Consider the following 12,590-nt stretch of genomic DNA (forward strand, 5'->3'; position numbering starts at 1 on the left):
CAGGATTTGTGTGACGCGTATGCAAACGCATAACACTCCCTAGGGAAGTTTGCTGTGAAAGTCCCCTATTTCCAAATTCGCCTGTGCTTGTTTCCTGTTTAAGTAGCAGTCTTACCTTTTTGGCATGTTCTGACTGATTTAGCATTTTCTCAGCATCCTCAAGCCAAGCCTGAAGACTAGCCACGGTATTGCCGTATCGGTCCCAGTTAGCGATGACTTCCTCCAGCATGCTCCGCACGCTCCTGACTTCCACGGAGAGGTTCCTCCACTGGGCAGTAGTTTCATTCATGAATTTCATCACATTCTCAGCTTCTTCCACTGAAACAGATAAGTTATATATATTTTAAATCCACAACACCTTTTTTCTAGGGTCTATTGGAGGGCATTCATGATTCTTCTTAGAAGGATTTTAAATTTAACAGATGTAACGGTTAGAATCACATTCAGCTAATGTTGGGGATAGTTATATCTTATTCATAGGTATTTATAAAGATTAAAGAATGAATATTTAAAATTTCTGATAAATGGTATATTAACAATTGCATATATTTTGTTTGCATTTTATATGCATTCAGATGGACACATATATAGTACAATCATAAATGCTATAGTTCATTTTCAGCAAATATGAGAAATATATCTGCAAAATGAAACAGACATATTTTACAGTTGTGTCTTTCCATGAAATTAAGTTTTCATTTATTTCATTATAATATTCAGGTTAGTCCAATTTTGCCTTTAACCATTGGAATTTAAAATAGGTTTGACCATTACAATTTAGAAAGAGAAAACTTATTTTCCTTTCTTTTAGAAAATCATACACACACACACACACACACACACACACACACACACACAGAGGATAGGCATAACACAAAGTCAAGGGAACTGAATCCAATATGACTTTTCAGGCCAATGGCATGGTCACACAAAGATTCTGCAGAGAAAAACTGATTGAATCATACAGAAATATGCGGGTTCTAAATTCTACTGTATTCAATACCACAACAAATTCTGTCTTGTGTTTTACCTGAACCATCAGCTTTGACATACATCTCAGCTGTCTGTTTCAAGATCTGGTATGTCACTTCATATTGTTCAAAGAACTTGCTATTTTCTATAAAAGACTAGAAAAAAGAGGGAATGGTTAGATGATAACTAATATAGGCTTATGCAGACATGCCAAAGTCAGTCTTCAGCAGTGCAGGTATGTGGCCATGTTATTCAAATTTACCAACCTCACTTTTTCTTCAAAACATCGACTTAATTCAACTGCCATAAATAACCTGATTATTTCTAAGAATATAACTTTATTCCCCACTTTTGCTTCTAATTCACCCCTGGATTGAGAAAATATTACACTTCTTCTCTACCCAAGGGTTTGTTTTTAGAAGAGACAGAAGCTTCTCCAGAGTATGTGGGGCTAACATTTAGAAAGCACTAAATTTGGAACAACATTTGAAAGTGTCCCACTGGGTCTTAGCTGTGGGATTCTGTTGCTCTTTGAACAATAATTCTGGTGGATGATGATTCTGGGGTATTTCAGAGTATAAATAACTGGCACAAGGCACACTTTCTTAAAAAGTAAATACAAAAATATTTCCAAGTAGAAAATTGCTAAATAATCAAACATTCTATCCATGTTATCCATGTTCTCATATTTCTATTAGTCCTTCTCCAGGGGATCTTCCCGATCCAGGGATCAAACCCAGGTCTCCTGCATTGCAGGCAGATGCTTTTTGACCTCTGAGCCACCAGGGAAGCCTCAGCAGAAAAATTAAAGATAAGACACATCTATATCTAATATGGTGGTGGTTTGGTTGCTAAGTCATGTTCAACTCTTGCAACCCTGTGGACTCTAGCCTTCTAGGCTCCTCTGTCCATGGGATTCTCCAGGCAAGAATCCTGGAGTGGACTGCCATTTCCTTCTCTGGGGATCTTCCCAACCCAGGGACTGAACCCGCGTCTCCTGCATTGTAGGAGCATTTTACCGCTGAGCTACCGGGGAGCCCCTATACCTAATATGTCTGTATGCAATTTACGTATGCATTAGAGTTACTATAAGCAAATGGAGACGAATGGAGGACACACAGGTGATTTTCATTATTGCTAACTCCAGGAAATATGAAATAATTCCTGTTTCAAAAATTATTCCTACTTTTCTAAAAGTAGAAAATTAAAGCAATTATAGATAACAACATATTACCAAAGGCTTCTTAATTCCTTTTAATAGCGTAATTAGTTCCTATGATTTAAACTCAGTAAAATACTTTGTGTCACTACTATAAAATATAAAATTAGTCTTCAAAAACTAGCTGAAGTTCTGAATAGGATGCTGATGAATGCTTAATGTGGAGATGCAAAATGCTTGTGTGCAGATGCAAAACTATTCATACAAAAATTTCATAGGAGTCCCTAGATTTTATTAATAGAAATTTATAGCATTTCATGACTTTACTTAAAAAGTTACATATAATACATTTCATACCATTTTATGTTTGCATTTACTACATAGTAACTATTCTTCATAGATATATTGAATAAAGCTGTGAATTATCTGGAATGAGGGATTCCTTGATGAATACCTTACCCAATAAGGGAAATAGGCTTTCTTATTTTTGTTGAGAATTGGTTAGCTCATTATGTCCTATTGTTAGCTCATAGCCTTATGTCCTATTCCCTTAACCTTTGCCTGCTTCCTAAATGGAGAAAGAGTAATTTAATGGAATTTAAACTTTGAATAATTTCACAAATAAGTAGGTCCTGATTTCATCAAACATGGATGATTACAGCTAATTTTCAAGACCTTGTAAGAAACTGAAGAAACAAATAAATATATTCAGCAAAGTTTTTAAAAATAGTGTCCATTTAGTTTGGACACAATTTCAAGGAGCTAATGGGAAAACAATTGCTCAAAGTGTCAAATAAATGGAAAACAGTGCCTACATCAGACATTAAAACACACACATGCTTTTGCTAGAGTGATTTACAAATTCATTATAAATGAACAAGAGAGAAAAGTTATTTCCAGTTCAATTTTTGGTATGGGTGGGGAGAAGAATGTTTTAAGAATATTATAAATGTAGAAACTCATTAAAGTACTTTTGAGTTTTCCTATAAGGACAAAGACATCACTTTGTTGACAAAGGGCATATGGTCAAAGCTATAGTCTTTCCAGTAGTCATGTACGGATGTGAGAATTTGACCATAAAGAAGGCTGAGCAGTGACAAATTAATGCTTTCAAAGACTCTTGAGAATCCCTTGGACAGCAAGGAGATCACACTAGTCAATCCTAAAGGAAATCAACCTTGAATATTCACTGGAAGGACTGATGCTGAAGTTGAAGCTCCAACACTTCGACCACCTGATGCGAAGAGTCAATTCAATGGGAAAAAACCCTGATGCTGGGAAAGATTGAAGGCAGGAGGAGAAGGGGGTAGCAGAGGATGAGATGGTTAGACAGCGTCAACGACTCAATGGACATGAGTTTGAGCAAGCTCCAGGAGACAGTGACGAACAGAGAAGCCTGGTGTGCTGCAGTCCATGGGGTTGCAAAGAGTTGGACATGACTTAGCTACTGAACAACTATGAGTTAAACTAAATAATAAATTTTTGAGGAAGAAGCCTTATTTGTTATTTTAGTTTTAAAATTGTTTCATTTACTTCTGCCCTTTCTTTCTGAGTCCTGAGTAACTCCACTTAGTAACACGAATTATTTTGTCTATTAGAATCACTTCAGCAGGAGGACTGCTAACTCCCTTTTTCACCGTGAGCCATCTAGACAAAGTCTTTCAGAAGAATGCCAAAGTAAGCACAAATGTGTGTTTAAAATACCAGTGATGGGATTAGTTTATTTATTTATTTTTAATACAGCTTACATTTGGAAATCAAGTTCAACAAATGAGCTGTGTTGGTCAAGGGACTTTTAAAGTTGATGGCACTTCAAGAAAAGGAAGCTATTTCTTTATGCTGCAAAATTCAAAGAATTGGAAGGGAGTTAATTTCTACTTTGAAAAGAGAAATGTAATAACTACAAAGCTCATCAATTTCACTCAAAGAGAGCTAAACCAGGCAATTTAAGGTTTTAAAAAATCAACTGAGATGTGAGAAGTACTTTCATTAGAACTGCCTATTGACTTTAATAAAATCATTACAAATATTAGACTAAATGTTCATATTACATATGCTGCACCCACTTTATCTACACTTCCAAGAGCTTTTCTTCTATGTGAAAGAATGAAATACTGTCTCGTTACTTCCACTATAAAATTGGAGCGTGTGTTAAATAACACAGTTATGTCATGAACAGTTCTGACATCAAGAACCAAACCAATCATCTTATTTACATTACAGTATGTAATCTCTTACCAGGATCCTGTGGCCTAATTTAATCAACAAACATTCGTGAAGTATTAACATTTTCTAAGAATTCCTTGAGCACTTAGGGGCTGTGTACCTCAGTGCCTTTTAAAAGAGGCACTTTTTAAAGAAGGAAACACAGTCTCTAGTTTCCCAACTCTTAAAAAAAGTATCTTTTTTTTCTTGCAGATAAATAGAATAGAATTGAGAATTCAGAAGAAGGAAAAAGATAATTATGGAACTCTTATATCCCAAATATTACTTTGCTTATTTGATGATGTAGCAGCATATGGCTCATTACAATAATGTTTTTTTAGAAACCAAGTAAAGGATTATATTTAAGAAACTGATTTTATGGTTTTTGTTTTTAATCTTCATGCACTTTGAAACAGTCTCTTCTGAGGACAATGATATTCTCGAAAACTCCAGAAGAATGAGAGAAGCTCTGTGGCATGCGAGATAGAAGGAAAAATAATGAAGTGTCAGTCTTTGTTCCTTAGAAGAATTCTTATTATTAAAATTTTGGAAAAGATTATGTCTTCTAGACATTAAGTTATGTATAAGGTCACATAGGTAGTGAGGAGCTGAGTCCTGATCCAACACATTCCTATGTCACTGGTGGCCACACAGAACAATCTATAGTGTCCCAATAATCTCCCCAAGAATCCAACCACACCCTGCCCCAATACCATGCTGCCTATAATAACATAAGAGTAACTAACAGGCTGCAGCATGGAAATGTAAAATATTGTCCATTATGGACCAACATTAAATGGAACTGATGCTTATGTGAATGACATTCTTTAGTTCACTGAGCTACAGCATATCATTTCAATTATTTGGACTTTTCAGTTAAAAAGAATTTTTTTTTCCCCAGCCAATTTTGTTAGAGAGTAAAGTTCAGTGCATGCTAAGTCACTTCAGTCATGTCTGACTCTAACGACTATAGTCAACCAGGCTCCTCTGTCTGTGGGATTCTCCAGGCAAGAATACCAGAGTGGGTTGCCATGCCTTCCTCCAGGGGATTTTCCTGACTCAGGGCTTGAACCTCTTATGTCTCTTGCATTGGCAGGTGCATTCTTTACCACCAGTGTCACTTGGGAATTCTCATAAAATTCATAAACACAAAGGCTTTTGATGCAGAAAGATGTGGATTCAAATCCAGATTCCACTTCTTATTAACTATGCCACTTGGAACATGTGACATGAACATTCAAAAGTCCCATTTCATCAATGAAACAATGTGAAAACACCCAGCCCATAGGGTCGTGATTGAGATGGAAGATGACCCACGTAAAACACTTGGCACATGGAAAACATCCAACATCCTCCAATTATTAAAACTGCTGCTACTGCTGCTAAGTCGCTTCAGTCGTGTCCGACTCTGTGCGACCCCATAGACGGCAGCCCACCAGGCTCCCCCGTCCCTGGGAATCTCCAGGCAAGAACACTGGAATGGGTTGCCATTTCCTTCTCCAATGCATGAAAGTGAAAAGTGAAAGTGAAGTCGCTCAGTCATGTCCGACTCTTAGCAACCCCATGGACTGGAGCCTACCAGGCTCCTCCGTCCATGGGATTTTCCAGGCAAGAGTACTGGAGTGGGGTGCCATTAAAACTACTGACCTATAAATATCTTAAACCTCTTTTGGAATAGAAGTTTAGGTGATAAATATATATCTTTCATCAGGAAATATTCATTAAAGCCCACTATATTTATAGAGTTATTAGCAATCTTACAAATAATTTTGCGAGTCACATTACAAAACAGTTTACAATTACCAGCTCAATGAATGTCTATTTATGAAGTAGGTAGAAAATACTGATTTTTTATCATTAATAATAATTCTTTAGCTACATATGCTTCATGTGAGAAGTTAAAAGAGAATTATTAACATCTTTGTGTTGGAACATTATCCTGGTGAAACAGTCTCATTAAGCATTTCAATCTAATTGGCTGTCCTTAAATAGCGAGAACAAAGACGGATCCTGAATAATTACCTACTGAGCTCAGAGTGTATGATTTGACATGACTAAGCCAGAAAATATACATGCATATCTGTATTTAATATTTGTTGGACTAATGTAAATGCTCAAAGTTAAAAAGAAAATCAGATTTCTCATTACTTTCCAAAATCATTCAAAATGAATAAGGGAACAACATATTGTCACATATTTCACATTTTTGGACAAATGTTTCCCAGAAAATTATAGTAAATCTAGAGAAATATTTTTATTGCAAACTTGTTAAATTTTTTTAAATGCACGTTATTCTTTTAGCATGTAGAAAATAACATTAAAATGTAGCAAAATATATTATGGTTCTGGGATACTTCAGTAAAAATCTGATTCAATAAATATTCAGTCATGTTGGTAACAGAACCACTGAAACTAGTCAGGTTAGAAACGGGGTTATATTTTAAATGAATTAATTTATCAGTTAAAACTTCTAAATAAATACAAATGAAACAAAGGACTTAGATGTTCTATTAATTTTGTGAGCATATCTGTGTTGCTAATTAATTGAGGAGCATGTTTAAGAGAAATAAACTACTTTTAATAATTATAATTCTCTGATTACATGTAAATGGAAACTTAGGTCCTACAGTGGGACCTACTTCTCTCATTAATGCAGGGCTACTAGTCTATGTACATGTAGGATTATGTATACTGATAGCCCAAGTAGAAAATACTCTTCAAAAATTAAGTTCTTACAGGTTCACAGACAAAATTTTACTTTTCTTAGGTGCACACAGGAAGCAATGAATCTCACAGCATGGCCATAAACAAGGCATGCTTGAACTAATCTAAATAAAAGAAATTAGTTCCCACTGAACAATTGAGAATTGTCCTAAACTACTCATGATTGGATTTTTAGAAAGCTTAACATAATGTCTAAGTATTTTAAGTCAGCTTCAGTAGTGAGCTCACAATCAGTTGTATGCAATACAAAAACTTTCTTTTTTTAAGCAAGAAAGCTCATCAAAATTGGTTCAATATGATTAATGCTGCAAAACATTTTATACTCCAAAGAATACAGGTGTATATTTCAGATTGCTGTGAAAAGCTCACAGATTTACATTAAACCCATTTTACACACTGGTAACTTAAGGTTGAAAGTCAAGATAAAAGTAACACTGTCCAATAAACTGGAAGGTATTAGGTACTAAGCCCAGGGGACCTCTGACCTCTGTCAGAGCTGCAGGGAGACTTACGATGTAGTTTTGCAGAAGTAGCTCCACTGAATCTCTCCCCCCATACTTGATGATCCAAGACTTCAGCTTTGACTCTGCAAGAACCAGCAGTGAGAGCAGACGGTACTTTAATTCCAGAAATTCCATTTTCATTAAGTGTAGCTCTGATGTGGAGGAAACAAAATGAAACCTAGAAACAAAACACCGAGAATTTACAGAATGTAACTAATAGTAACAGAACGGGGCTTACTTAACCTGTTACACGTCAATATTAAATAAAATGCAGGTACAAGGTCTTCTAAACTCTGGCTGATCAATCACTCTCAGGAAAGCTGGTTCAGTTTCTAGCTCTGGGTTTAAAGGCAAATCACGATTGATTGAAGTCTTTGATTTAGTTCTTTCTCCTGCCAAGATCGCTCGCTCTCATCTGTTTCTTTTAGAAGCTGTTTTTGCAATATTACATAATGTTCCTCACAGTACTGAATAAAAATACAGCCTCTGAAGAAACCATTTCTGTGATTTTTTTCAGGCTGTGGGTACATGCTGGTTTACTCTTTTCAACTAATCATGTATTAGAACGTTGGCATTCTCAGCACATGCTATGGGAACCCAGGTTTTATGTACCAAATGCAAGCATCTACGTTAAAAAAAATTTTTTTAACTCAGAAAGAAACGACATGGAAAAAAAGCATCCACTGAGCCTTTTAACTACACTTCATTCAAAATCAGACATTCTCTTACCTCTCAGCCATGTCCTCTAATTGATCAGGTGGCACTGGGATCCCGTTCACAGACCTGGTTCGGTAGATTTCATGGAATGCTCTTTTGTGGGCATCTGTGTTTTGAAGCAGATCCTAAGATACAATTTTTTAAAAAAATAAAAAATGAGGAAACATGTTCACAGGAAGCTAAGAAGCATAATTTTCAGCCTGCACAGATGAGTCAATGTATTCAACAATTTGATGGTGCTGCCACAGCCGTACGCGGCTTGGTGCCGAGCACAGGCTTTTACCTTGTACAGGAGCCTGGGTGCTTGTCCATAAGGCCCTGTGCTAGAGCCGTAGCTAATAATTATGGCATCTTTTAAACACACATGACACTTGCACAGCAATGCATTCAGACATTTTAAAGGCACATGGTCCAAAGGAAGATGTAGTTGGTGCTATAAACGATAAATGTTAGCATTTTTCTCTTTCTCTGATTTTGAATCTGTTGGTTTTCCAAAGCTTAAAACTAGGTACAACTAGTTTAACCCTTTAAAGGTAAAACTAAAAATATTAAATTCTCTATTTTATTCTGAGTGTGTGCAGGCTACCCTAAAGTCATGCTTGCTTGCCATCTTAAAGTAAATCGATTACATTACAACACATTATGAAAACACTCTTATGGTTAGAAGATTTCAAACAAGCACAGGGAATGTCCCATTGATATCACAGTGGGAAGAGTAAATATGATGTTTATAAAGACTCTGTCTAGATTGTACAGAACTCCAAAAACTTTTACTAATTTATTTAGATAGATTTGTTTTCTGAGTTTTTCTTTGTTAGAAGATATATTTATATGAAGATTTACATGTCCTTCACAGTTCCTAGCTAATTTCTCACATAAAAGCAAAGAAGGAGAGAGGTGAAAGCAGATTCATGCCGTATTTTCTAGAGCTTCGGTGATTTCTCAATAGCAGAGTAAATAGCCAACAGATTGTCACTCATTGAAAAATAAGATACATTAAGCTACCAGAATGAATTAGAAAAATCAACACTCTTTAGGGACTTCCCTGCTGGTCCAGGGGCTAAGACTCTGCACACCCAATGCAGGGGGCCTGGGTTCAATCCCTGGTCAGAGAACTAGATCCCACATGCCACAACTAAAGGTCCTGCATATTACACCAGAGGTCAAAGATCCTACTTGCTGCGACTAAGACCTGATGTGCTGAATTAAAAACATATATATATATATATATATGTTTTAAAATTAACTAATAGTGTTTCACACTAAGATTTAGTAGATTAATCAAGGAAAATAAAAGCAAGAAAATAGCCTAAAACATAAGACACTTGATAGACAGGACAAATGAAGGCTTTCATATATAAATAAAGATGCTAAAGTCATTTGTGTTTGTTAACATAAAGGATTAATTTTCTTTTAGTTCAGAGGATGTTATTTGTTACAGTGTAGAAAAAAATTCCAGCCCCCAAACTATTTCTATCTTGATATGTACTTGCTATTATCACCTTCTGATGTGCTTTGAGTCTGTAGGTAATGGCACAGATATTCACAAGTTCCCTGTTCCCAGTGGGAGGGCACCACAGGCATCTCAGAGCTGATCACAGAGAAGGGCGGACCATCCTAGAGTAGCTATTGCCTTGAGTATTTCAATCACTTGTCTGCCTCCTTCTTAACCTGTAGACACAGTTCTATAGCTTATATCTTGACCGAAACTCCCCCAAATGACTGCAGGGCAAGCTTAGAGCCACCACCACTCTGACCTCTTATTTGTTCTGTGTGACTACATGTTAATGTATGGGTGGGGGTCTGTGACTCTATTGGAATTTCCAAATGTCCAGTTGTCTTCCAAGAAGCTTTCCCTGTTGTAGTTTTCTATATCTGTTAAGTCACTTCAGTCATGTCCAACTCTATGCGACCCCATAGATGGCAGCCCAGGCTCGCCCATCCCTGGGATTCTCCAGGCAAGAATACTGGAGTGGGCTGCCATTTCCTTCTCCAATGCATGAAAGTGAAAAGTCAAAGTGAAGTCACTCAGTTATCTAATGACTTGAAAAAAATCTTGACAAGAAATCAAAACAAACAAAAACATTTTTAAATGCGACAAAATACAGATGCTGTGATGCTGCTGGGTCCTCTGAAAGGCTGTCTCACTACAAAGCAACCAGATGCTGAGCACAGCGTATGACTTTAGTTTACTCGTGGGCCCACAGGAAGTAACTGAAACCTTTAAGTCTCCCATTTTCAGCAAAACATGACCCAAAACTGAATCACAAACCTATGAACAAAATCATTGAAAAAGCTGATTGTCCCAGACAAATATCAATACCATGCAAATCTTGGAACTTGAATAATGTGAGAAATATTGAAAGTGAGAACTCAACATTTAGCCGGAACCCTCAAAGAGAGCTGATGTGTCCCTGGTTGATAGCAAATGCAAACACAAAAGGAAGAATGCAAATATCGCCAAAGACAGGAGACATGCTACCATGAGTGAGAACCAGCAGAAACAATACATTCACAGTGTTAGACACATATAAGTAATTAATACTTGACAATAACAGTTTGCAAGTTAGAAGAGTAGGACCTGGTTAAAGTGTTCTTAATTCTTTATATGGATTAAGAGGAGGTCAAGACATTGATTTTTCAATTTCATTAAGTATCTATGGTATAATTTCAAGGACAATCACATTACACAACTACAGTTCATAACTTGAAGACAGTTTGAGGGAAAACATGGAATAAGAAAAATAGGCAAGCAAGTGAACAATGACAACAAAACCCCTCAATCAAACATTTTAAAGCAATTTTCCTCCAATTAAAAAAAATTCCTTCAATCAACTTATAAACAGGAAGAATGCAGGGGAAAAAGAAAGAAAAAAAAGTAGGGCAAATAGAAACAAATTCAGATATATCAGTAACTATAAATAAATATGAATGGAATATATATTTTCTTATCAAAAGGCAGAGATTGTCAGATTAGACAAACAGAATAGAACTATCTGTTTTTTAAAGGAGATATTCCTAAACATTAAGAACAAGGATAGGTTGAAATTAATACAATAAAAAACAACAAGCCAGCCTATATATAGAAAACTATAAAACACTGATGAAAGAAATCAAAGAGGAAACTAATAGATGGAGAAATACACCATGTTCATGGATCAGAAGAATCAATATAGTGAAAATGCGTATACTACCCAAAGCAATCTACAGATTCAATGCAATCCCTACCAAGCTACTGGCAGTATTTTTCACAGAGCTAGAACAAGTAATTTCACAATTTGTATGCAAATACAAAAAAACCTCAAATAGCCAAAGCAATCTTGAGAAAGAAGAATGGAACTGGAGGAATCAACCTGCCTGACTTCAGGCTCTACTACAAAGCCACAGTCATCAAGACAGTATGATACTGGCACAAAGACAGAAATATAGATCAATGGAACAAAACAGAAAGCCCAGAGATAAATCCACACACCTATGGACACCTTATCTTTGACAAAGGAGGCAAGAATATACAATGGAGTAAAGACAATCTCTTTAACAAGTGGTGCTGGGAAAACTGGTCAACCACTTGTAAAAGAATGAAACCAGAACACTTTCTAACACCATACACAAAAATAAACTCAAAATGGATTAAAGATCTAAACGTAAGACTAGAAACTATAAAACTCCTAGAGGAGAACATAGGCAAAACACTCTCCGACATAAATCACAGCAGGATCCTCTATGCTCCACCTCCCAGAATACTGGAAATAAAAGTGAAAATAAACAAATGGGATCTAATTAAAATTAAAAGCTTCTGCACAACAAAGGAAACTATAAGCAAAGTGAAAAGACAGCCTTCGGAATGGGAGAAAATAATAGCAAATGAAGCAACTGACAAAACAACTAATCTCAAAAATATACAAGCAACTTATGCAGCTCAATTCCAGAAAAATAAATGACCCAGTCAAACAATGGGCCAAAGAACTAAATAGACATTTCTCCAAAGAAGACATACGGATGGCTAACAAACATATGAAAAGATGCTTAACATCACTCATTATCAGAGAAATGCAAATCAAGACCACAATGAGGTACCATTTCACGCCAGTCAGAATGGCTGCAATCCAAAAGTCTACAAGCAATAAATGCTGGAGAGGGTGTGGAGAAAAGGGAACCCTCTTACACTGTTGGTGGGAATGCAAACTAGTACAGCCACTATGGAGAACAGTGTGGAGATTCCTTAAAAAACTGGAAATAGAACTGCCTTATGACCCAGCAATCCCACTGCTGGGCATACACACCAAGGAAACCAGAACTGAAAGAGACAC

General features: G+C 36.3%; 1 protein-coding gene across 33 annotated transcripts in view; it reads right to left on the bottom strand.

Moving 5' to 3' along the window:
• Positions 1–12,590, bottom strand: part of SYNE1 (spectrin repeat containing nuclear envelope protein 1) — a 492,315-nt gene that overhangs the window by 332,486 nt on the left and 147,239 nt on the right. For all 33 annotated transcript variants that reach the window (XM_060419830.1, XM_060419826.1, XM_060419828.1 and 30 more), the window contains 4 exons: positions 8,293–8,405; positions 7,573–7,741; positions 1,031–1,127; positions 116–318 (listed from right to left, as the gene is read on the bottom strand). In XM_060419830.1, coding sequence (XP_060275813.1) covers positions 116–318; positions 1,031–1,127; positions 7,573–7,741; positions 8,293–8,405 — 582 coding nt within the window. The remainder of the gene's footprint in view (positions 1–115; positions 319–1,030; positions 1,128–7,572; positions 7,742–8,292; positions 8,406–12,590) is intronic.

This window comes from Ovis aries, chromosome 8, assembly GCF_016772045.2.
Source record: "Ovis aries strain OAR_USU_Benz2616 breed Rambouillet chromosome 8, ARS-UI_Ramb_v3.0, whole genome shotgun sequence".
NCBI lineage: Eukaryota > Metazoa > Chordata > Mammalia > Artiodactyla > Bovidae > Ovis > Ovis aries.